Here is a 24,594-nt window from a genome sequence, read left to right as displayed (position 1 = left end):
AACCATAAATTGAAATCAATCGCTCGTCTTCAGTAGAGCAGAGCATGCGCCATCAACCATCATCCATCACCAAGTCACATAACGCCGTCCAAAGCCGGATGGGTACATGTCAAGAAAAGATCAAAATAGCAAAAGTGCGTTGTGGGGAAAAGCTTCTCCCGTACGTAATGAACAGAGTCAAGCAATCCAGGACGAAGGTTTATGCAAAGGTCACTCCTCAGTTGTTCCAGTCTGTGGGGTTCCGTTGGCGGCTCCTGTGCTGTCCCGATTACCACTGTTGAATGTAAGCTTTAGCTTCGGTTGGCCGGGGGTGGTGACAGCGCTAGGAGTCTCGACGCTGGGGGTTGCTGCGAGAGACTGATCTTGACCAGCAGGCGCTCCCTGGTCGTCATAGTTGGCAAATTGCGGGTAGCCCTCGGTCTCTCTCTTCAGTTCACTCAGACATTTTGCCTAATCAATGTCAGTACTAGCTCACTCATATAATCCATCAACGCGGCGACCTACCTCGATATCATTGGCATCTTGGAACAGGATGCTGCCGTCTTCATTATAAGTTCGAGCATTTTGACAAAGGAGGTGGATATCATTCCTGAAGTCCTTCAAATTTTGGTATTCATCACGGTTAATCTTCTTTCGAATCATTTCCATAGCAATCGGACTCTGGATGATCATGTAGTAGTCGGGATATTGCGACTTCGGGGGTGGCTTCATGAATGGCTCAATTATGGACCGGGTCACTGGTCCATCCTCGCTATCCGAAGAATCTGCTGGTAACTCCTGCTCCATGTCCATCAACGCTTGATATGTATTGTTGAGTATGCGTTGCAGGATAGCGCGATCCTCTGGGCTCAAGGTCTCCACAGGCTTAGCCTGCCTACCCCTCTTACGTTTCGGCTGAGGTGTCTCTTCCACAAGCTCTTCTGCCTTGCGTTTCGGCGCAGGGCCTCTGCGACCCCGCTTCTTCGGCTGTGGTGTTTCAGAGCTTTCACGAGACGGCTCAGGCGAAGAATCACCAACCGTCTTCCGTTGACGTCGCTCCTTGTTGACACGGCGACGCTCAACTCTGGCCTCTTTTCTGGCGATGGCATCTTCGATTGTGTCATCGTCGGCATCCACAGCCATAAGCCATTGCTCCTCAGTGAGACCATCGTCATACCGAGTAACCTTGCGCTCACGTGCGCCGCGACCAGCCATCTCAACCTCGACTTCATCTGTAACAGGGTTCTCCTCAGAGACGTAAATTTCTGGAAGTTCATCCTCGCACATCAAGCGTGGCAGCGGGTGGCCAGGTCCGTAAGGATCTCTTGTTGGTCTCTCCTTGTCGAGGCGCTGGAATACAACCAGCTCTTCATCAGACCTTGCCATGATATCATTCAAATCATCATCATCCATTTCCTCCTGTTCATTGATCTGATCAGCGGCCTCGGCGGTTTCGAGGAGTGTCCGTAGTAAGGCTTCTCGCTCTTCATTAGTAGACTTGTTGTCGAACTTTCCTGCCTGAATGACTTTGCCATCCATGTCGAGCTTGAACTGCGCACGTTCAAGGATCTTCTCTTCAACGGAATTGGAGCTAATCAAACGAAGGATACGAACTTCATTCTTTTGACCAATACGATGCGCACGGTCTTGGGCTTGTAGATCTTGGTGGGGGTTCCAGTCGGAATCGAAGATGATGACAGTGTCTGCAGACTGAAGGTTAAGACCGAGACCGCCCGCACGTGTGGAGAGTAAGAAGCAGAAGTACTCCGAATTCTCGGCGTTGAAAAGTTTCAGGAGATCGGAGCGATCGTCAGACTTGGTGGAACCGTCAAGACGGAGATACTTCATTCCACGAAGGCGCAGGAAATCCTCCATGATGTTCATAATCTGGGTCATCTGGAAGAACATCAAGACGCGGTGACCAGTGGCCCGGAACTTGGGCAGGATTCTGTCCAAAAGTTCGAATTTACCTGCCGTACGCCAAAGTAGATCGTTGGTCCCTCGCCCAGGGTTCATTTGATCCTCTACAGGCTCAAAGACGAAAGGATGGTTGCAAAGTTTTCTCAGCTGCATCAACATGTTGCTCAGACCGCGCATACCAGTCTTGCCTCCCTTTCCATCGCTAACAGCCATTTTGTTATGCGTAACAAGCTGCTTGTACAGCTTGGCCTGCAAGGCAGAGAAACGGCACTTGATGACCCTTTCTTGCTTATCTGGTAGATCTTTCTCGACATCCTTCTTGAGACGCCTGAGCAAGAAGGGACGAAGAACCTTGTGCAGACGGCGAATGACCAGCAGCTGTTCTTCTTCGGACAGCTCCATTCGATCCTGGCCTCCAGTGTTGGCGAATGGGGTATTGAACCACTCATCGAACGATTTCACAGATTTGAAGATGTTCGGCAAAACGAAATTCAGAAGTGCCCACAATTCTGGCAAATTGTTTTGCAAGGGAGTACCGGTCAGAATCAAACGATAGCGGCTGGTATAGTACTGTGATAGAGTACTGCTCAGCTTAGACTGCGTGTTTTTCATGCGGTGGCCCTCATCGACAATCATGTGGTTCCACTTGACCTTGCTCAAAATCGGTCGATCTTTGATAATGTATTCGTAGGTAGTCAATAAAACCTGAAAGTTTCCCCAGCGAATCTGTTGCTGCTGCTGCTTACGCGCATTCGGAGGACCCTTGTAGACAACTCTCGCAACGGACGGGGCCCATTTCTCAAACTCCAAGTTCCAGTTGGTGAGGGTACTGAGAGGCACAATGACAAGGAACGGGCCATTATTCTTCTTCTTTTCAATGATGTAGGTGATCAAACTAATGGTCTGGATGGTCTTTCCTAGACCCATCTCGTCTGCCAAAATACCATTAAGGTTGTTGTTGTAAAGTGAGATCATCCATTGCAGTCCCTTCATCTGGTATTCCTTGAGCGTGCCGCCAACGAGGATAGTAGGCTGCTCAAGGACAGCTTCTTTAATTCTATGGGCGACAGCATAGTAATCAATTTTGCGTCTTCCGCCGGTTTCATCGTCAGTTCCGGAACCAACATCTTCTTCCTCCTCTTCTTCTTCGTCGTAGAACTGATCATCCTCGCCATATCTTTCTGCCAGGCTACGTTGTTGTTCTCTAACCGAAGCAGCAAGCTGTTTAAGGAAATTGTCGGTCTGTTTGAGCAGATGAGAGATACGTGAATCTTTGGCCTGTCCCAAAAGTTTCAAGTAGGTCTCCTCATCGTTAGCCTTAAGAGCCTGGAGACGTTGCTTGGCAGTGCGCTCGACACGCTTCTGTTCCTCACGCTCCATGTGCTGGTGGTGTTGAAGCATCATACGACCCAATTTCTGCATACGAGTACGCTGTTGGTTTGCAGCATTCTGAAGCTCAGCACCATGGTTAAGGATGGCTTGAAGTTGATCGTATTGTTTCCTTTTCTCCCTGGTCTCACGAGCATCACGCTGTTGTTTCTCTAACTTCTCGGTAATCCTAGCCTCACGCAATGACTGCTTCTTCATACGGCGATGATTAGAGCGGTTCGCGGTCATTCCTAGATTATCGAAGTGAAACATCTCGTTCTGTATTTGTTTTCGGAACATCCGTTGCTTAGGAAGGAGATTGAGCATTTTGTATTCAATGAGGGCCTTCAACTTCAACGAGTCATCACCTGTTGCGGTATCGCTTCGGCTTGTATCCCATACGCCTATATTAGCAGGCAGCTCAGCCAATTCCGCTTTCCTGGCGTTAATTTTATTATACAGAACCAGCTCTCTTTCCTCGCGCACTTGTTCCAGATCAATACCGGGTGGCATCAAGGCAGGGATGCGCGTACGATATGCGCGGGAAGCGTGGTCGGAAAAGCTGATGGTTTTGGGAACAGAATCATAGGGCGATTGATGTGTTTCATAAAAATCTTTAGACTGAGGTGAAGTCTCTGTCGCACTAGCAGGCTGTTCTATTTTGTTTTGAGACACGCCTTCCAGGACGTTCTCTGCTGCCGTCACATTGTCTGAGGGGGCCGGGGTTTGCTGTTTTTTAGATGCGAACAGTTGCTCCTGAACACGAGGTGGGATTGAGAGATTCTTTGATAGCCACTTGAAAGCGACGATCTGATTTCTAAGCGTGGCCAGCTGCTCAGCCGAAAAACTACCACTAGCAACAGGCGCTCCTTTCTGAGATGCAGCCTGCCCTAGGGCTTGCTGCTGACTACCTGCTTGGGTGGAAGTGGCATCTTGAACGGCACCGGTACCAGAAGACACTGAGTTCGTTCGACCTGGATTGCCAATGACAAGGTTAGATAGAGATTCTAGCCAGTCAGAGTGGCAGGCTTACCATTGACACCATTGGCGGCGGCAGAGTCTGGGCCGGCACCATTGATTTGTTGACGTTGTTGCGCCTGGAGCTGCTGCTGTGCAACTTGTCTTTGCTTCTGGAAAAATTGCTGTCGCTGAACGGCCGAAAGAAGGTGCTGAGCTTTCAGGAATTCGGGGTCATCATGGCGGACACCTTGCTCTTGCATCTGCTTGTACTTCTATGCGACTGTCAGAGGGATCAATTGAAGTAGACATTGCCAAAGACAATTGATAGAGGAGAGGAACGAAGAAAACAAAAGAACAAGTAGGGGTTAGGAGCCCAGCGCGAAAAAAAAATGGCAAGGTGACGTACCTGGAACACCTCTTGAATATGCTGCTGCGTCAAATTTGGCGGCAGGCTCATGTTCCCAGTCGTCATGTTTGGTGCTGACTGGAGGGAAGCCATTATTTAGCGCGTGGTTTTACTGTTCATAGGCGGAGTAAACACGTTGGGGTTGACCTAGATGCGACAAGACCCGCGACCAAGCAGCTAGGATAACACGTGGAAAACGAGAGTGGTAAGAGTGAACGATAATTCGCAGCTATAGGGCGATGAAGCGCGCCAATTTACAGACGTAAAGGAGGAGTGGGCGCCTTGTATCGATGGATGCGACTGATAGCGGCCTGTATCTGGACCTTGGCGACAAGTTTCGTGATGTTTTGAGGTGGGAAGATACAGGGCGGTAGGCGACCGATCGGAAAGATTCAGTAATAAGGGAAGGGGGAGTGGCCCAACGCGATACTAAATGGGTGATGGAGACCCCAAATGGAGGGGTCGCGCTGAAAAGGGCGCGTGGAAGGCCTGTATGGATGAAATGGAGATGGAGGGGACGGGGCTTTCGCGACTTTCCGTGCTGGTCGGGGAAACTGGCTGTGCTCAGCCTTTGCCTGTAACGAGGAGAGGTAGGCGGCGAGACGTTGGAAGAAGATTTCGTGCCGCCCGCACGTGATGCCATGCTGACTCATCCGTCCCGCCAGCCGTGTTTGGGTTTTGAGGAGGCAAATAGGAAGGCGCCGGTTAGTTACTGGTTTGAGCTTCAGCTATCCTTAGTTTAGACTAGTTCATCACTAGGTACTACTGACAGCCTCCATATCAAGGTATCAGAGATGGTTTACGGAGTAGTAGGTACTAGCACAACAAGCAATCAAACAGTTCTAGCCAAGAATATGGCCTTATTTTCATACTATATGTTCATTCATTGGGGTATCTGCGTAGTAGGCTTCTTACTCAATTCCAGAAGACTCACGCTGCTGGCATAACACGGACAATACATAAACTGAGACTCCCATTAAAAATCTTTCGACAACAGCCCTAGAACCTCGAACGCCTGGCTATCAGGCGGGCTCGTTGGTGACCATCTGACTCGTAGATTACCTAGGTATCCAGAGGGGCTCAATGCAGCTTGGTTTGTCAAGTCCCTGGGGTGAACGGATAGCGAGACCAACAAAGATATATATATATCTCTCTCTTTTGCCAGTCGCATGAGTTCCCAGATGAACCCAACTCTGCCTTCATATCATATCTTCACCTTTTCACATTTATATAAAGCTTCGACGCAGTTGACACCGACAATCCAATATGCACGCTTAAGACATTTATGCATCTATAGACGATGTAGTTTACCCTACATATAACCAAAGGATTATCGAGAGCATCTTTGCACAACTATAAATACAAATGCTGCCGCATACTACTACATGCCAATGAATATCATCAATAGCAAACCGATCATCCACTGCCACCCACCGCAGGCAAGTGGATAGTAGCCATGGCCTCAAAAGCCTCGCAAAATGAAAATGTTATGCCACCCCATTGCGATATATCCACCCCAGCCTCCTAGAACCATCTGTGATGTTTGATGTGAGGCGACCCTATGCCTCACCAGCACTGAGTATAGGCTTTTTCATAGGCGGTGGCGGTGGCGGCTTTTTCGCGCGCGAAGGTGGAGGGGGTGGAGGTGCTTTCTTCTGTACCACAGCTCCATTCAATGTCGTGGAACTGCTTCTTCTCGTAACACCCCCGAATGGTGATACCGGGGAATCAGATCGTCCCTGGTACATTCTGTCGGGGCTAGTGCCAGATCGCGGGCTGGTCTCCTCAGACGGATCGGCAGCCATCCGAGCCAGGACGCTGTTCCTGCCGGTAATGAAATTCTCACTAGGCGCTCGATATGGTCGAGGACTTGGACTGTACGCTTGTTCTTGTCGTAGTTGTGCTGGACTTTCGAACGTTGAAGTCCTATTGAGGAAAGGCCTCTGCGGTACAGGCTCCGGGGCATAGACTTCTCTCGAGTCACCCACATCGGACGGAGACCTGCTTGACCGAATAATAGGGCGCAGATCTGCCGAGTTGCTGAGTTCCTCATGCAGGGGTTCGTATCGCTCCTGATACGAATGGGCTGTGCTAGCACGGGCACGACCAGGGCGCCGAGCACTCGAACCTTGTGTCTGAGATTGCCTGTCACGGAATAATTAATACACCTGTGAGAGGCGTTTCCTTGCGTCGACAGTTACTCACCGGCTAGGCCACTCATTCTTGAGTTGGAGAAGGACTTCTCTGCACTTCTCGTGGTAGTCCAACTGCGCTTCCAAAAATGCTTCCAAATCCGCAATGCTCTCCATTTCACCTTCTTTAATGTCCTGCATCCGCCGGTATACATCATCGTTGGCCTCCTCATATTTAGCCTTCTGGGTCCGAAGTTCTTCCTCTGCGCGGAAATCCTCCTTCTTTGCCTTCTGCATTTTGGACAACGAAGTGTCAAAAGCCAACCGTCGGCTGTCGAGTTTCCTACGGGCATTCTGTATTTTATTAGGCATGTTGCAGCAATATCTAGTAAATGTGATGAATTTACCTGGTACTGCTTCATCTGCGCCAAGGACCGATCCAGGGACTCAAGCCAGCTTGAGTTCGCCTCTGCGATATACGACTCCTGGAGGCGAGCAATGCGCTCCTCTGTCCGTCCGAATTCTGTGCAATTGGAAATAAAATTGTTAGGCACGCGGATTTCCGGGAGATTGAGGAGGGTAACGGGCGATAACGTACTTGTCAGGCAACGGCCGTAATCAGAATGGGCGTCATAGTCCTCGCCATGGCTGACCATGCTAGTGCCCAAATGACCAATGGGTAATGTCTTCTCTTTATCATCACCTTCGCTGCGCTTCGAGATGGCTTTGACGTAGGCAATCATGGACTTGTGAAGGCGATCAAGACCTTGACGAAAAATCAGCCATTGAACGAAGCCTTTCAGCTTTGGTATATATCGGCGGACTTACCTTCGTTTCGCACGCCCATTTCTGTCTCCATGGCTTTGAAATCATCCGATAGATTAGTTTTGACCTCACCACCCATTCTCTCCCCTGCCCACTGCTTGAAGCGATCGAATTTCCTGTTGACGTTCATGGTGACCGAGGATAGTAGTAGCAAGTGATGCGATTCGACGAATGGAGGAGAAATTAAAAACGAATTGGAGTTAAAAGCTAGACGGATCTGGCCAGCAGATTGGCAAGAAATAGAGAATGCAAAAAGAAAAAGAAAACCGGCCGAACGCAGATGGGCACGAGACAATGAAAACGATCTCTTCCCCGCGGTTGATCTAAGGGTAGAAAAGTGAAGAGAATAGAACAAGGTGGATTGTCGCTGGTGGAAGCAGGCCAGTGACCAGCGAATTCAATCGGCGTACAGAGACTTGGTCTGTAGTTGAAGAAAGGGGAAGGGAGACAGAGGGGAAGGGGAAAAGTGGAAGGTGGAAAGAAAGGATGCGACACCAAGTGGGTGGGAGAGGATGCTCAGGGACTAAAGAGGTATCCGATGGAATGTTACTACTCCTACCCCTACTATTTTACCTGTTATGACTCTCATGATTCAATGGTGGTAATTTATTTTTATTTTGATCGATCATAATTCCTTTATTTGTTTCAGTTTACTACCGACAAATTACAGAAAAGAATTATTTTTTTTCTCACCCTTGAGAGAAAACAGCGATATGCATTTTGAATCCGAGGAAGCAAGAAACGCCACATGGATCACATTGGATTGGCTTTGCCTTTACCATACAATACCTTTCATCCTCCAGTGGGTATCGTCCCTCGTACTCGTATGTCTAGACCCTTGCAGGTAAAATAACTTGGTACGTAAATGACCTCTTGTATAATAATAAATTACGTAGGAGTTACTTACTGTTATTAAAGGTGGGGACGTTATCCGTATGATTGGCACCAATTGTTTAGCTTCCATGTTCTTGTATCTGGCCAGGAAAGTTAGGTGTACAGTACCTGAAACCTTAGCCTGTTGGATGGGGTAGTATGAAGTCTATTATTATCTACAACTAGAGTGTATCACACAATGAAGCCTCATAGGTCAGTTTCATTCAACTGCAACAAGTGACACGCGTTTTTGTGGGGCTTCAAGTGGGGATGCGATGCCACAAATCTGCTCGGATTGTCAGTCTTCAACAAGAAACGTTGCCACTGGACTATTTTCGGAACAGTGCATATTGAGGTCTAGTCTTCTGGTGTTTCTGCAAAATATATCTGGAGTAGTCTAGCAAGGGTAGGTCTGTGTACTATCATTGGACAGTTGATTTAATATCTCAACTAATCTAGTACCTAGCTGTTATCATATGTTGTATTAGTTCCAATGATCTGCAGCTGAATTCATGTAAACTGGAGGGGCGTTAACCTATAGCACTAAAGAACCATTTTCTCCATACATGAAACTCCATTTGATTTTCTCCTGTGAAGAAGTCTAGAAGCCCCGGTGGGTTACACCTGCAGATCGTGATGCGAAAGAGATAAACAAGGCGAACTACTCCGTATTTAAGTGGGTAGACTCCATCTCGATACACAAACTCCATACTTTTCAATACAACCTGGAATTCACCTGTAATGTACATGTTGGGGTTGACGATTGGGAAAGCATATCACTCCTGTACCCCAGAAGCACTAACCATGGTGGCCCAGCTCTAACCATCTACGTCAGGTTGACCATCTGACTCTTGAGAACCCCTGCGAGACTGGGTGGAGCGATTAGCCCATACTAAACCTAGAGTATTTAGTACACGGGATGTTCTCCTCCTATTTCACTCTTTCTCCCTTTCCTTGGATCAATGGGCAGGTGTTCAGCAGAACGAACACAGGCTAACCGCCGTCCTGGTTGTGTCGAGTGTGCGCCCCCCCCCCCCACCACCTCCTTGTGCAGGAGTTATCTAATATCAGGAGGCTATGAGAACCCTACCCGTCGAGAAGCAAGCCACTATTTCAGGATGGCATGGTAGTCTCCACGCTTGCGAGGGGAATGCCCTTGTCCAGGCGACTTGCTTGTTCGAGTTGCAACAGGGCATCCCCAATATCTTGGCTATGGTGCTCAGCGGTACCAGCAGCATCTTCCTTGGGAAACGAGATGAAGTCCTTCATAAATTGGGCATCGAACACAGACTCATACTCAGCCTCCGCGGCTATCAAAGCGTCAAAATCATTCCAGTGAATAGTATCTCCAGAATCGAACATGCCATCACCCTCCAAGCCGCCAGGAGAGAAGGGCTTATGATCATCGGAGCCCACACCGCATGGTTTAAATTCTGTAATATTCGAAATTCGGCTGCAGTCATCAAGAGGACCCCTAGGGGCGCCCTTCAGGATGGCAACAGCATATTGCCCAGGCGTGACGCCCACGAGCTTTTTGAACACCCTATGGAAGTGGCTTGGTGTCAGGCATGCCTGGCTGGCAAGTTCCCGCAGTGTCGGTTTGGAGCCAGTCGCTATCTCTGACTGGATGGTTTTACATGCCCTCTGTATCACTTGGGCCTGAGGATTAACCGCTAGCAAGGTTTGTGGTCTGCAGCGCTTACAGGGTCTGAAACCTGCTTTTTCGGCTTGTGAGGGTGTATCGTAAAATCGGACATTTGCTCTCCGGGCGAGGCGAGCTGGACACGATGGCCGGCAATATATTCTGGTCGTTAACACAGCGTACACAAATGATTCGGCTGTTGCATCTCGGCGGACCACTGCCTGCCAGCGGGCAGTAGCGGACAGGGCCGGCGAGGCACAAACGGGTAGACGAGGTAGTTCCAGGGGCAGATTCTCCTGATTCATCACGTATAATGTGCTATTAGCCTTTGTCTAGCTTAACGGAAGATGATATAATTCATGGAGAACATTGTTCGAAGAAAGTCTGTATCTGGAGCATACGCTTGGCTTACGGACGATTTCCTCAGCCAGTGGCGTCTGGAACCGCTGATTGGTCAGTTTAATATCAATCATTTCGCCTCTAAGCAGAAAGTACATACTACCATCTGCCATACTTGAAGCCTCGGGGCGCTTTGTCAATTGGTTTCCGGTTGTACGAAAACTTGCTATATTTATATTTATTTTTATCTTTCCGGGTACGGCGAGAGGGGTAGCATTCATTCGATGTCGGCTTTATGTCAAGGGGATACTTAGCAACGAGATAACAAGAATAGGTCGCGCTATATATATAGACACATAAATATATATGGGCTTTGATATCAGATATACTCCCGAGAGACTCATTTGATACGCAAGCGCTGAAAATCAATATGAATTTCAATACCACCGGGGATACAGAGACCTCACGACTTGCTTTGCTATTACCCTATATAAGTAGATCATGGCCACGGCGTGCCAACTACTCTGTTATGGCAGTGCTAAGACCACACCATGAACGCATCTAATTGGAATTCGGACACAGCACTTATGAATCCACATAAACTACACAGTAGACGGGCAGCAAGTGGATCATGGATTTTTACAACTAAGTGGAGCACCAGGCAGGGGGAACATGAAACCTACAAGGACTGGACAAAGTGTAAGAATTATTCCGCCATGAACAAACAAGGAAATATTCTTCATTTTTCGGTCTTAACGTTTTTTGGCAAATGCTATGAGATGCACGTAGAGACTCGATTTCTGGCCCCCTCTTTTTGTTTTAATCATCAATGAAATTGTTGGCCACAACCATATTTCGCTAAGGACGCGTGGTAGGTTATCCGCAGTCGCCTAAGTACATGTGCCTCATAGCAAAAGAGCATTTTGAACCCGTCACAAACAAAAAAACTCCACACCATAATACCCTTACTCCTTGGTCTTCTGGGTACCACGGAGCAGACCGGTTCTCCGGGCAGCGATAAGACCGGCTTTTTGACCCTGGGCGGCGTAGCGGGAGATGGTAGAAGCCTTACCAATGTGCTGGTGGTTACCACCACCGTGAGGCTATAGAAAAGTAAGTCAGAAATTGATCCCCTCCAAAGCAAAAGACAAGGGTTCCTTACGTGATCAACGGGGTTCATGGCAACACCACGAGTCTTGGGCCAGGAGTTGCGCTTGACAGCGAACTTGTGCTTGGCACGAGAAGCCTCTGTAAGATGATATTAGCATTCAATTCCGATTTCCCGCATTTTCTGCAAAAACCAAGCCAATCGACGGGATTAAAGACATACTGAGCAAAGGCTTGTCGGTACGACCACCACCTGCAACGATACCGACCATACCACGAGAGGTGCTCTTCACAACCTTCTTGGCACCGCTAGGAAGCTTGATTCTGGTCTTGCCATCCTCAGGGTTGTGGCCAATGACGGTAACGTAGTTACCAGAGGTACGACCAAGAGCACCACGGTCACCAGACTTCTCCTCGACGTTGGTGACGACGGTACCCTCAGGAACGGAGGAAAGAGGGAGGACGTTGCCGACGGTCAGGGCGGCGTTCTTTCCGGCGTAGATGAACTGGCCAGTGTACATGCCCTCGTTGGCGATGAAGGTCTCGGTAACGTGCTTGAACTTGTAAGGGTGACGGAACTGGACCTTAGCGAGAGGAGCACCACGGCCGGGGTCGTGGATGATCTCCTTCACAACACCCCGGGTGTATCCATGACGCTCAGCAAAGTCAAGGACACGGAACTGAGCAGGGGTCTTGTTGAGACGGGTGTTGGCCGCTGGAGGCGAAATTGTTATCAGCAACTTTGATCTTCAGGAATTCGCTCAGAACTCTGCGGTCGCACTCACTGAAAATGGATCCACGACCCTTCCTCTGGTTGCGGATCACGCGACCCATGGCGACTTTCTAGATAGAGACCTGGAGGTTAGTATACAAGAAGAAAGACCCCTGCGACCCGGTGGTGGGAGTTTATCAAGTGCTCGTACCTCAAATCGAAGATGGGCTTGTCGGGTTGGTGGTGAGAATTCGTCGGCGGAAGGGCTGTGTGGGCTTTAGGGCGCGGTCGCTAATCTAGCCGAGCTTGGACTAGCGTCACCGTGCGCCTCTCTCGCGCGGCTGTGAGTTTGGCGGCGCGGCTAACCGTGACAGTAGCCATGGACTTCCAAGAACAACCGAGTACCCTCACGGAGTAACAGTTCATGCGACCACCTTAGTGCTTGACTTGTTTGATAAGCGCAACTGGTACACAATCCATTATTCAGTCGAAGGCTGGACGTCCACTTCTCTAATTTGATTTTGTTTGACTACTCTGTCAGCTGCACTTGGTGACTACTACGCGTGTTGCAACCCACGACCTCCGCCAATCACATACTTCTACGAGTATCTCGCAGTGAAACAGTCTTTTGATGATGGTTCCATCTGCGATGGTTCAGGATTCTTGCTATCGATCGACTTTGTTGAGTAGTATTGCTGTTTGACTGCATTAATGGTCTTCAACTTTTTATTACTCTATGCATGACTAAATGATCACCAAAACGAGATGGTTTGACAAAAGCAATATACCCCCCAACAGCCTTTGAGAGGTGAGGAAAGAATACTATCCCCGAATGTGGAACACCACGCAGTCTGGGGTCACAGCTATCACAATGCGGAAACTTGTCTGATGATGCCCGAAGCACTGCAGCAGTGGTTAGTTAAATCAACCCTCCTACTGGCATCCGCTGCAGAAGAAGAAAAGCCATTGAACGAGTGGATCGATACATCTGATGTGTCACTCATGGTGATAGCTTTGATCCTTTCTCAACATGTCCTGGCCGCAGTAAGGAACTGGCGCCGTGCTCATTGTCTAGCCTTCTGTAAACTAACGTTAGATGATAAGTTCGCAATGGGATCGCTCATTGTTGGCGCTCTTTCAGAAGCTGATTTGTCATTTGGTCCTCCATAGTTTTCTGCGAAATGACCCTACGCTGGCTCATACAGCGTCTCAGGTCCTCATTATGAGGTCATCAATGCTCAATCTCCTGCTCAGTACTCTAGATGTAGGCCAGAATAAAATTGAATGTTAGAGAATACATTACTGTGATCGGGTTGTGAGTATACCTTGATATCGGCGGCCATCGATGACGCCAGAACATGCCAGGCGCGTAAAAGCCGCGCTCCATTAATCGGCAGCAGTAGTGCAGTAGAACTTCTTGCGGCGCGCACTCGCCCACCTCCGTTCCATTTCAACACAACCACTTCCAACTTCAGCAAACATGTCTAACATGTCACTTTCTGACTCGGATCTCTCGTCGCTATCATCAGCGCCACCATCGGATGATGAGTCTGCCCCTATGACAGTTGATGAGCCTGTGGGCATCACCAAGTACTTCAAGAAGGAATCAGAATCTCCGCCGCCGAAACGGGCACCTTCACCACCACATGAATACGTTTTGGCAGATAGTCCGGACATTGCAGTGAGTTATTCATCAATTGACTTTGTTTTTTTTAAGACTCTGCACGTTTATTTGACGCGTCTATGGACTGGTGAACATGTTTGCTGACTCGTCGCAACCAAAAGTTCATTGTAATGTTCCGCGCGCGTTTTCACGATGTCTTCCCGCGATCAGCACCACATTACGGACCACAAGACATTGAGAGAGGTGTTGCGGAATCGCCTCCCGGGGAGCATATTGAGAGGTTGCTATGTGCATTGCTTGGCCTGGTGTTGAACAGGAAGAAGGACGTGGAGTATGGATACCACCTATCACTTAGTTTCTACTATACTATGAAGGGCGCAGTGAGCTCCTATTATCTACAGTTAGGATGTTCAAGGATTATGATAAAAGGCTGACTATCTATCATAAATGCGCAGTCGACTTCATTACACACGCCCTCTGGAGGAAGCGATCCAAACCCATGTGTCCCAATGGCCCAAGGCTTGGCAGGGAAAGAACCCTCTTCATGGGGGTCGCACTTTCACAGGAATGGCTCCAGAAGAACGTGTACGTTCTGTGACCTCAAAATAAATGAGATACAGTGGATAGCTAATACGCTTTAGTTACAATTACTGAAATCGCTGATCCTCTGGTCCCTTTCCTCCTCCGAAGCGGTTCAGGCAAAGATCAAAGAGTCGTACAAGCAAGCACGACATGAAGACGACCTGAACCAACCACTTTCCGTTCAACCATGGGGTCGCGATGGCTTGAAGCGTCGATATTGGCTCATCGAAGGCTTAGATGACACACACTTTAGGTTGTATCGTGAGAGCAACCCAGCGCTTAAGAATGTCACATGGTGGAGTGTGGCAGGAACAATTCCCGAGTTGAAGGACGTTGCAGATAAACTCGACGAGGAGAAGAGCACGTATTCGAAGAAGCTTAGTGAGAAGATCAAGAATTCAGTTTCTCGCTTCGAGGGCTCAGAAGAGGTAAGTTATGATTCTCCGCTGTCGTCTTACTCTTGCTCATTAGTTGTAAGAAACGTAAACGCAGAGACTACCGCATTGCGCGCAAAGCACAATTTTCTAGACCTGAGCCTGGATTTTCCCTTTATGAAGGCCGTACCCGTGGGAAAAAATTGAAATACACATACTCCGACGATGAGGATATCTTCTCTGATGGCTTACCTTCGACCCGACGATCCACACGCAACACCTCAGGCATTTCTTCACCCGCAGAACCTGTGGGTCCCAGGTTTACCGCTAGTGGAAGGCAGATACGTTCGCGCGCAGGAGGAATGTATGGGGAAAGCTTGCTCAGTGGCCAGCGTGATGAACTAGCTGGCGCAGAAGACACTGGGCGGCCTCAGAGGACAAGGCCTACACGAGCAAATGGATATACTGGCTACAACGTGGATGATGAAATGGATGAATCTGATGAGGGACACTCCAGCGGAAAGGAGTGGCAGGGTGGAGAGGAGGAAGAAGATAACGATTTCGAAGGCGACGACGAAGAAGAGTTGAGTGGTGACGAGTCGATAGTGAACGGAGAAAACCCAAGCCTGGTAGTGCAGCTCAGATACGGCAAGGGGAAGGTGCCGAGCAGCCCTAATGGTCCTAGTGACATTTTAACAGGAGAGAACGTGAGGGGCAAACTGGAAATAGCGACTGAACCTGCGCCTCCAGAATGTATACCATCCTCAGACGCAGCGAAGCCAACCGTTTCTACACCAGGGGATGATGGATCTCAGGGGCAAAAGACTGAGCACCGAAATGAGCCAAACGGCAAGCCTGAGGGAGGTGCTGAAGCCGTCCGCGTCGCTATGAGCACCGGGTCACATCCCTATCAACCGGCGCCTGCTCCTGGTTCAAAAGAGGAGGTTCAAAGCATTTGAAGCCACGTACCCCCGGGCGTTGAATGTGTGGCTATTTTGATAGAGTTCATGCTGGAGCGTGCCTTTTCATTTAGGTTCTGTTGTACACGCGGGCAAGTCAATGGGGTCTCCTAAGGCGCTTATGTGGTGGTAATTTGTCTGGTTAGTATCAGAGAAAATGTCCGTGTTAGCCTGCAAGTAGGTCGTGGTTATGAGTTTTCACGACTCCTCGATAGCAGGTTAGCCTTTATATGAATGTCCTACGATGTCATCTTTACTAAGAGAAGAGCTCCATTGAAATGTCTACAAGAGTTTAGCCAACTGCGCATAAATGTGCACCCGTGGGCTTAAAACATGAGGTACAGAAAGACCATCGAAGTGGCTATATTCGTAACGCCGTCACCCGAACTCCTAAAATGCAACCAAAATACCACAAAAATCGCAGTTTGTTCAAACCAATTAGTCGGCACCGGCATTAGAGAACTGAGTCTTATAAAACTGTAAAAACTCCGAGAATGTCAGCCCCGGTCAGAATAGCTACGTTACCCGAGCTAAACATAGCTACAGTATCAAATAACATGAACAGGGCAGGGAGTCACTCACGTCTTCCGCCTGTGCAGCAAGTTTACGGTCCTTCATTGATGGGAGGGGAGGGAGTTTCCAGTTATTTACTTCGTACCACCAGCGTCGAATTTTGCTGCCCAATGTTTGACCACTGAGAGACGCGTTGCGGTTCCAGAATCGCCAACCGGAGAGTGCGAGGGTCCAGAGGGTTCCTTGGATCAGAGGGAGAAGAACCTAAAAAAAAAAAAAGAAAAGAACATAGGTGCGTGAGCCTTGAGTGTTCCTTGATACCCTTTCTCCTTCTTTTTTTCCGATAGTAGGTCTGGGGGCAGCCTCATACCTGATCGCGGACGGTGATCCATGCGACACGACCCCAAGTCTCAGCACCCCGTATGCTGGCCAGATAACTTTGTTCGAAGCGCAAATCAGGCATTGGAGGAAGATGATGCCGTCTTGGAGCGGGTGCGATCATTCGATGGGGGTCCACGATGTCGGATGGGATGCTGCCAGCGTCGGACAGAGCATCTTCAGCGACAGGCTTCTTCTCCGAAGTTGCGGTCGGAGGATTGATGTCATGGCTTGGGGATGGCTCCGGATTGATGGAGGCCGCTTGAATGGCCTCAGCAATTCCTAGGGCTGGGTCAGTCATTGTGGAAGGCGAATATTGTACGATATGCAATGATAACAGGAAAAAGAGGTGTTTGTAGTATGGAGAGTTGTAGGCGGACATCGGAGGACTTCTCCCCTGATGCGATGCAATACGCTCCGTACAGTACGGTACGGCATATGATCCGGATCTTCTTTCTGTTGCTGCCCCTCCGGACCATCATCCCTCCCCCACCTTTTCTTCCATTCTCACCCTCACCTTCTCCTCTTCTTCCTCCTCTCAGAGATTTCCTTTTTTCTTAACATTTCTCCTTCCTCTCCACACGTCCCTCCCATTCGTCCTTTCTTTACAGGCACTTTCTCTTGTTGAAATACATGACAATGGCTGCCGCTCAAGGATACCCTTTTCTTTGCTTGGAGAACCCTCTCCTCGGTACGTGAGGACTATTATCCTGCCTGGCTTGATAGATATCCGTAAAATTTGTGATTTTAGGCAATGCTAATGCAAGTCCTTTTCCGGTTGTAATTTCCAGATATCCAAGCTGTTGGGTATGTTATCGATCTTGACCAGTCAAAATACTTTTGAAGTATAGTACGTGGACTGATACAGTTCTATAGTGATGTTTCTCTTCTCCAGAAGTATGGTCTGAAGGACAATGATGCTATCCTCGCCGAGGAGGAGCATATGGGGCTCTATGAGGAGCTTCTGCAGAACCATGATGCTAAGTTGATTGCGGGTGGTGCCGCCCAGAACACTGCCCGTGGCGCTCAGGTATGGGCTGAATTATACTTGAATTATTTTTTTTATTACCCGTATGTTAACTATAATGCCACCCGTTAGTACATTCTCCCCGACAACTCTGTTCTCTACATCGGATGTGTTGGCCGTGATAAGTATGCCGATATTCTGAAGGAAACCTGCACCAAGGCTGGTGTGCACACCGAGTACCGTGTGGACGATGTCCAGCCTACCGGCAAGTGCGGTGTGATCATTACTGGCCACAACCGTAGCATGTGCACCCACCTTGCTGCGGCCAATGAGTACAAGCTTGAGCACCTTCAGCAGCCTCAAATCTGGTCTCTGGTTGAGAAGGCTCAGGTGTACTATGTTGGTGGCTACCACCTTACCGTGTGTGTGCCCGCTATCCAGGCACTAGGTGAAGAGGCTGCTGCAAAGAACAAGGTATGTATACGTGACAACTTACTGAATTCAGCCTATACGAATGTTCCTTCTCAATGGACTAGTACTAAATGTGCACGCTTGCAGATCTTCATGCTCTCTCTTTCGGCCCCTTTCATCCCTGAGTTCTTCAAGGACCAGCTCGACAGTGTGCTGCCCTACACCGACTACACCTTCTGCAATGAGACTGAGGCTCGTGCTTATTCCAAGAGCCACCAATGGGGTACAGATGACGTCTCTGAGATCGCTAAGAAATTGGCTCAGTTGCCCAAGAAGAACACCAGCCGCCCAAGGGTCGCCATTGTGACTCAGGGCACTCTTCCCACCGTAGCTGCTACCGTTAAGCCCAACGGCGAAGTTGAGGTTAAGGAGTTCAGCGTTGTTGAGATCCCTAAGGACAGCATCAACGACACCAACGGTGCCGGGTAAGTGGACCTTTTTCTAGTGAAAACATAAGTATGACTGACGTGTTTTATAGTGATGCCTTCGCTGGTGGTTTCTGTGCTGGTGTCGTGCAAGGCAAGTCTCTTGAAGAGAGCATGGACATGGGCCAGTGGCTCGCCAGCCTTAGCATCCAAGAGTTGGGACCTTCGTAAGTAACTCCCTTTTTCGTCCTTTCTGAGCCAATGCTTTTCACCAACACTGGCGGAGGTCATTTTCTGGCTAGTATAATTGGCGGATTGAACGTAATTGTGAGAGAATGACTGACTGACATAATAATTTAGTTTCCCCTTCCCCAAGAAGGCTTACACTCCCACCAACCGGTCGTAAACTACTCACCTTTCTATCTACATCACTTACACAGCGTTGTAAGGATAGCATGCGGTGACAAAGAAAGAACTCTTTTTTTTTTTAGGATTCAACCTTCTAATACCCCACCTGTCTTTGACTTAACGTCTTCGACTTCTTTCCATCAACATCTTCTTGAGAGTTGCGCTCCCATTGCCTGATGATTTATGTGATAGACAGGAGTTGCAGAGATGACGTTCTCAACAACGAATTTAATGGTCCGCACATTCGGTTCGATATACATATAAATCTATTACCACCTTCAGTGATTTATGCTTGAATTCAGCTCGCTAGACTTGACACCCAGCTCTTGGGTTTTAGTTCCTAAATGAGTAGTCTCATTGATATAGCTCTCTGACAGCTAAACGAAAGAGATAATCCAAATAAATCTGGGAAACTGATAATTTGGCTCCTAATCCTTATCCCGACTCTTCGCCCCTATGACCTGAAGGCGAGCCCACGAACGCATGATTTTGCAATATATGGTCTCCTTTTCGACTTCATGAATAAGTTGTAGAACGCTTATTGTATACGGCCTTTCACCAATGTTTCTCTAGTGAACATGACCGTATCCTTAATACCAGCGGTCTAACGACAGCACGGCCAATGAGCCCACGTGGGAAATTTGACAGTGCACAAGCCTGCTTATGAAAAGCGGGCTTTGAATGCTAAGAACTGGACTAACAGATAGGAGCGAAGGGAGATGCTGCATAATCTCACACTGCACTTCCGACGCTCACAAATCGGAGCCCAGGTAACCAAAGCTCGCACCCGCGTTTCCTGCGTGTATGCTTCTATCTCAAAGAACTCTTGGAGAGTTGTTCCCCATACTTAGATCATCAAGAAATCGGTGTCACCCTCCATGTCCGCAGGGAGGTGTTTGACCAATAGCACCGTACTGGGTAGCAGATTTGCGACTGCCGCCGAACCCAGAGCTGGGGTAACCTGCGCCTGAGGAGAGCGTGTTGGCGAGGAACGCATCGTTTGCCCACGAGGCATTGGTCAAGCCACTTGAGATCGGCAGGCTGGGCGCACCGAGGGGTGGCGGAGAGCTTGCGGCATCTAGTGGTCCTCTGCTGTCCCACCCCAAGCCTGAAAGACGGTGGTGCGATGTGGGGTTTGACGAGGGGATCCACGAGGATATAGAGCTGGATCCATTCAAAGGGTTTTGCAGCTGAGATTGGTGCATTAGACTCTGACGAAGCATGAGATCGTTCACAGCCGAGTCCTGAGATAGGTGATGGCTTGGGCTACCGATGCTTCCTGGGATTAAATGACCGGGATGTTGCATTGGTTGTTGCCCAAGGCCTGGTGGAGTCCTGGGAGAGGTTGTATCACCAACTTCTGGTGAGAGGCCCATGTTCCATATACTAGGGATACCAGGGAGGGAGGGTCGCGGCGCGTATGACTGTGATGACGGAACCCTGGCTAGGGCAGTAGCGTTTGCCATTGAGTGGCCAAGCCCAGGTGGAGCGATGGGAGTCTGACGAGCAGGAATGATCTCTTCCCGAAATATTGAGTCCGTACTAGGATTGAAGATATGGCTGGAGCCGGGTTGCTGGTTGTTTCGTGAAAAGACGAGATGCTCCGGCAACGCCGGAGTGTTTTCATAGCAGTCCGACTCAACCAGGCGCTCCACACCTTCAACAATGCGGTGCATACTGGCTGACATTGACGCTGATTGAGAGCCCCCAAAGACACTTCTGGAATCGGTAGCGTAACTTGGATCTTGTGTTGTTTGTTGAATGTCCTCCCGTTCAATGCTCGCCGAGGAAAGGGTATGGTGATGTCCCGAGGGACTGGCAAAGAACTGAGATGGAAGCCCTTCCTCCTTGTAGAGGAATGTTTTTTTGTCACCGTCGTCGACTAGAGCTATGGGGATTTTCTGAAGGTAGAGCACGCATTAGTAATCGATTTTAATCAACAGAGGGAGAAGATTGCTGCATACATTGCTGACAACCAAATCCAACCCATCAATTACGAATTCGCGAATTCGGTAAAGCATCTCCATGTTCGGGTGATTCCTTTCCACTCCTAGATCGTTCATCCGAGGCTTTTGGCGGCCACTTGTATCCAAATATCTACGTGATGTGGCCTCTTTATTTAGCGGCACAAAACACAGAGTCTCTTCATCTTCTTCCAAAAGGTAGTCTATCTCCGGAAGGAGGACTACATCGAATGTGGATGCGAGAAGAGTCAGTGTGTTGGCGTAGATTTTCCAGAACTCAATTATTTGGACAGAAAGCGGGGTGTCTTTCTCCTCTTTATGAGCTACTAGAAGATGGCTGACTGTAAGTAGCCAAGAGCTGTAGTTTCGGAGAGCAGGCAAAACACGTCGTGCAACAGCGGTGATCTTATCAGGGCCATTCTTTCCATCCGTATTGTTTGTTTCTTCGACTGCGAACCGCTCCACTTCAGCTAAAAGGATCTGAAGTAATGTAAAGAATGTTTTTACATTGATACGCCGGAAAAAGAGGCGTGCATTTGACACGGACTCTTCTGAAGTATATGTCAAAAGTGGCTCTTGCAATCGTCATACTTGGAGACTTACCATTCGAGCGTGTCCTAGAAAAATCTTCTGCGGAGATATTGACTAGACAGAACTTCTGTAAGGTGCCCTCTAGGGAACGCTCCTTCAAATCAACAGCAAGTTGATTCAGTACTTCATTTTCAAGCTCATCATGCTCGGGAAAATCCACGCCTTTGTAACATTGAGCATGTAGATATACAAACCAAGGAGCCAACGCCCTGCCAGGAATACCGGCATCCTCGGGGCGAATCAGCTCTCTTTTAGCCCACAGATTCCTAACCTTCCTAAACTCAATTTCTAGGTTGCCCTTGGCAGATGGATGAGGTTCCTGGGCGGCTAGTGCCCTATAGAGGTGATAAGTGGCCCGCAAGTGATTACCGTCGGCGAGGGCAATGACAGCCAATTGATTGTGCGAGGCACCAGAGGCTGGATATATTACTGTGGCAAGGTCATAATAGCCTATGGCCGGACCCCAATTGCGGTCCTTGCCAACCAGTTCGGTTTCGCGGTAGCGTGAGAGATCGCCGAGACGGATAAGGGTCGCATGACATGACTGCAGAATACGTTTTCGAAGGTCCCCAACCGGTTGTACCGTGGGATCCTCCGCAGATAAATCTAACACAAAGGTTCGGTTGAGTAAGGAGGTTTACGAGGGAGAGGACGGCATTGCTCACTGTCAAAGTTGAATTTCCGCGCAACGGTTTCAAGCTCCGGAATCCCCCCGAAATGCGACGACAATTGCTGGATGTATCCTCTATAGAACCGCTGACTTGCTTTGATGAATTCGAGATAATGTTTCTCAAGCTTTCGTCTCTCTACTGGTTTCTTCTTCTTTCCGTTTTGCTCGCGGAACTAAGTTGCGTGTGCGGGAGGTTAGATGAGTCTCATCGATAGAGATCCCTAAAGCCGGAAGACTCACGCGAGAGAGTAGTTTACGAAACCGATTGTTAATTTTGAGATGTGCATCCCAAAGGCGACTTTCCACGTCGATGGAGCGAGCGGCATCAAAGTCCTGAAGGATGGCATTCTGGCAAGCTGCGCGGAGTCTGCGATAACGGAGTGTCAGAGCAATGCGCACGAGAGACGAATTATCTAGTAACTAGATGGATATAAACTGACTCAGAGAGGTAATGCGAAATTTCAGCAAACGTAGGCTCTTTCTCGGCAAGGCTCTTCAGAAGCTCTCCCTCGATGTTGAGCGCAATCCTGTACATTGCGGTTCAGAAAGTCGGGTTCATTTCTTTTCTGAAGAATATATGAGGATACTGACTGCCACGTATTCTGAAACGCGGACGCCATGCTCGGGATGGGTGAAACGAAGCCCGTTGTCACTCCACCGTCGACTTCGCCCGTCAGATGGCTATGGCTGGCTGGAAGTCTGCGGGCGACGAGAGCAGTGAACGATCCATCAGTAGTATATACGGAACGGGTGGGTTGGCGCTGGTCGGAAGCAAGGTCGAGAGTGACTGCACCGAGATGGGGGCGTCGAATGGAACAGAACGAAGATAGGCTCCCACGCGCAGGAACGAGTAACGAGGGGTTCAAGCCGCTCGTTGCAAAGAAAATCCCAATATCACGGGAACTTCTGGACGGCGACCGAAAAAGACGGGCGTTGAATCGGATGAGATGTGGCTTTGTGGAGCGGTGATTGGCTTGCCCGCCTGTGGCTGGTGTGCGTCCAGGAACTGATTACAGTACAATACAGGACAGGACAGGACGTAATGGTTCATTCATTACCGACACTGTTTCGATGAGAGATTTCAATGATATCAAGATCATCTTCCTTCTTGTGTGGTGGTTCAAGAAATCACCCGAACCTTGATTTAAGCCCATAATAATTCCAATACCAACTTCGACGGAGATTTTTCGCAGAGTCAGCGAGAACACCTCATACATAGGTACCCAATGAACCTTGCAGGAGACGCTTGCATAACATCCACCCAACCAGACGAGTGAACTATAAGAGCAATAGACAGCCAGGATGTCCAAGCGCTCCCGGAGCATCTCTAGATCCTCCTCCGTTGGCCAACTTCCAGAGACCGGTTTAAAGCCCTCATCGCCATCATTTTCCATCACTTCTGTTGAACGATCCAAAAAGCATCTATCTGACACCGTCAATTCTGGGACAGAAGTAATGCATTGCTCACTGCCGCCGCATCGGGAGACGCTCTCGTTCCCCTCATATGATGATTACGAAGTCCATTATAAACAAACGCATGTTAACAGATGCACAGCGTGTGGAAAGAACTTCCCTACTGACCGGTTCTTGAATCTACATATCGAGGAGAACCATGATCCTCTGATTGCCGCGAAAAGGGACCGGGGAGAAAAGACTGTATGTTTCCATGATATTGAGCAGTTCGTTTTATAGCCCAAAGCTGCGGCTTACAATGCTCGATCGGACATAGTATGGGTGTTTTATTGAAGATTGCGAGCGGAAATGCTCGACGCCGCAGAAACGCAGGATGCATTTGATAGATAAACATATGTTTCCCAAGGTAAATTGCTCGGGGGAGACCAAATCGGTGCACAGTATCTGATATACCTGAGCCACAGACCTACAATTTTTATATAGTGAACGATGGTATAGATAAGCAGACATCTATGCTACGGCCAGTGAACTCGCATAGGCGTCGAATTTCGGCAACTCCAACTTCCCCGCAGGAAGGTCGGCTTAGACACCGACAAAGCTCTCTATCCCACACTAAACCGGTTCCTGGACAGGACATAGCCCCTCAGCCACAAACGGGTGATTCGGAAATAGCTCAACTTGAGGTATCTATGTCTTCTTTGCGATTTGTCCCGGCAAGCGTTACAAAGGGCCATGGTAGACGATCCAACTGATCAGAGAGGATCATATAACGAAGCAACAAATTACTGATGGTAACAAAATACGTGCCGAGACCAGTGAGTATATATAGCAAGGCTATTAAATTCAAATCAAAAGACCTTCCGCGGGCGATACACCATTATTGATAGAGACAAGCCTATAAGGGCAAGCATAAACAAGCAAGGGACAACATAAAGCGTGCAATCATCACTTTCTCAAGGGCGACGGAGGACAAAAATAGGAGAAAGGGGAGAGTGAGAAGATATTTCATGGGTGTCAAAGGCGTAATAATCGTATCGCAACATTTTCAGCCT

General features: G+C 48.8%; 9 protein-coding genes across 9 annotated transcripts; 3 read left to right on the top strand and 6 right to left on the bottom strand.

Moving 5' to 3' along the window:
• Positions 1 to 11: 11 nt before the first annotated feature.
• BDV38DRAFT_91101 (putative RSC complex subunit (Sth1)) lies at positions 12 to 4,875 on the bottom strand. The gene is made up of 4 exons (XM_032064124.1): positions 4,634 to 4,875; positions 4,301 to 4,499; positions 505 to 4,241; positions 12 to 450 (listed from the first exon to the last, which is right to left on the bottom strand). The coding sequence occupies exons 1-4, from the start codon at positions 4,724 to 4,726 to the stop codon at positions 211 to 213; spliced, it is 4,269 nt and encodes a 1,422-aa protein (XP_031913263.1). The 5' UTR covers positions 4,727 to 4,875; the 3' UTR covers positions 12 to 210.
• A 1,123-nt stretch (positions 4,876 to 5,998) lies between these two features.
• Positions 5,999 to 7,816, bottom strand: BDV38DRAFT_91097 (BAR domain protein). Its single transcript, XM_032064123.1, has 5 exons — positions 7,594 to 7,816; positions 7,364 to 7,531; positions 7,173 to 7,288; positions 6,839 to 7,119; positions 5,999 to 6,778 (listed from the first exon to the last, which is right to left on the bottom strand). Exons 1-5 carry the CDS (start codon positions 7,718 to 7,720, stop codon positions 6,193 to 6,195), a joined length of 1,278 nt encoding a protein of 425 aa, XP_031913262.1. The 5' UTR covers positions 7,721 to 7,816; the 3' UTR covers positions 5,999 to 6,192.
• A 1,260-nt stretch (positions 7,817 to 9,076) lies between these two features.
• On the bottom strand, positions 9,077 to 10,809 carry mpt (putative DNA repair and transcription factor Ada). The gene is made up of 2 exons (XM_032054664.1): positions 9,538 to 10,809; positions 9,077 to 9,481 (listed from the first exon to the last, which is right to left on the bottom strand). Exon 1 carries the CDS (start codon positions 10,408 to 10,410, stop codon positions 9,577 to 9,579), a length of 834 nt encoding a protein of 277 aa, XP_031913261.1. The 5' UTR covers positions 10,411 to 10,809; the 3' UTR covers positions 9,077 to 9,481; positions 9,538 to 9,576.
• A 47-nt stretch (positions 10,810 to 10,856) lies between these two features.
• Positions 10,857 to 12,481, bottom strand: BDV38DRAFT_247453 (60S ribosomal protein uL2). Its single transcript, XM_032054663.1, has 4 exons — positions 12,337 to 12,481; positions 11,775 to 12,266; positions 11,607 to 11,692; positions 10,857 to 11,547 (listed from the first exon to the last, which is right to left on the bottom strand). Exons 1-4 carry the CDS (start codon positions 12,383 to 12,385, stop codon positions 11,410 to 11,412), a joined length of 765 nt encoding a protein of 254 aa, XP_031913260.1. The 5' UTR covers positions 12,386 to 12,481; the 3' UTR covers positions 10,857 to 11,409.
• Positions 12,482 to 13,752: 1,271 nt separating this feature from the next.
• BDV38DRAFT_271547 (uncharacterized protein) lies at positions 13,753 to 15,802 on the top strand (the record flags this gene model as incomplete). The annotated part of the gene is made up of 5 exons (XM_032057331.1): positions 13,753 to 13,944; positions 14,049 to 14,218; positions 14,343 to 14,472; positions 14,529 to 14,897; positions 14,948 to 15,802. 5 exons carry the CDS (start codon positions 13,753 to 13,755, stop codon positions 15,800 to 15,802), a joined length of 1,716 nt encoding a protein of 571 aa, XP_031913259.1.
• A 438-nt stretch (positions 15,803 to 16,240) lies between these two features.
• BDV38DRAFT_283305 (DUF1770 domain-containing protein) lies at positions 16,241 to 16,994 on the bottom strand (the record flags this gene model as incomplete). The annotated part of the gene is made up of 3 exons (XM_032060020.1): positions 16,241 to 16,279; positions 16,385 to 16,579; positions 16,686 to 16,994. 3 exons carry the CDS (start codon positions 16,992 to 16,994, stop codon positions 16,241 to 16,243), a joined length of 543 nt encoding a protein of 180 aa, XP_031913258.1.
• Positions 16,995 to 17,088: 94 nt separating this feature from the next.
• BDV38DRAFT_247437 (adenosine kinase) lies at positions 17,089 to 19,181 on the top strand. Its single transcript, XM_032054662.1, has 7 exons — positions 17,089 to 17,384; positions 17,485 to 17,500; positions 17,570 to 17,723; positions 17,793 to 18,134; positions 18,219 to 18,556; positions 18,610 to 18,723; positions 18,857 to 19,181. Exons 1-7 carry the CDS (start codon positions 17,327 to 17,329, stop codon positions 18,900 to 18,902), a joined length of 1,068 nt encoding a protein of 355 aa, XP_031913257.1. The 5' UTR covers positions 17,089 to 17,326; the 3' UTR covers positions 18,903 to 19,181.
• A 182-nt stretch (positions 19,182 to 19,363) lies between these two features.
• Positions 19,364 to 22,870, bottom strand: BDV38DRAFT_90965 (uncharacterized protein). Its single transcript, XM_032064121.1, has 7 exons — positions 22,721 to 22,870; positions 22,570 to 22,656; positions 22,370 to 22,496; positions 22,125 to 22,302; positions 21,472 to 22,065; positions 20,869 to 21,419; positions 19,364 to 20,805 (listed from the first exon to the last, which is right to left on the bottom strand). The coding sequence occupies exons 1-7, from the start codon at positions 22,747 to 22,749 to the stop codon at positions 19,774 to 19,776; spliced, it is 2,598 nt and encodes an 865-aa protein (XP_031913256.1). The 5' UTR covers positions 22,750 to 22,870; the 3' UTR covers positions 19,364 to 19,773.
• A 395-nt stretch (positions 22,871 to 23,265) lies between these two features.
• On the top strand, positions 23,266 to 24,425 carry BDV38DRAFT_90993 (C2H2 type zinc finger domain protein). The gene is made up of 3 exons (XM_032064122.1): positions 23,266 to 23,785; positions 23,859 to 23,948; positions 24,007 to 24,425. Exons 1-3 carry the CDS (start codon positions 23,432 to 23,434, stop codon positions 24,292 to 24,294), a joined length of 732 nt encoding a protein of 243 aa, XP_031913255.1. The 5' UTR covers positions 23,266 to 23,431; the 3' UTR covers positions 24,295 to 24,425.
• Positions 24,426 to 24,594: the final 169 nt, after the last annotated feature.

This window comes from Aspergillus pseudotamarii (genome assembly GCF_009193445.1).
Source record: "Aspergillus pseudotamarii strain CBS 117625 unplaced genomic scaffold BDV38scaffold_29, whole genome shotgun sequence".
NCBI classification, from domain to species: Eukaryota; Fungi; Ascomycota; class Eurotiomycetes; order Eurotiales; family Aspergillaceae; genus Aspergillus; species Aspergillus pseudotamarii.
The sequence above is the reverse complement of the archived record's forward strand: the minus strand, read 5'-3'. Positions and strand labels throughout refer to the sequence as shown.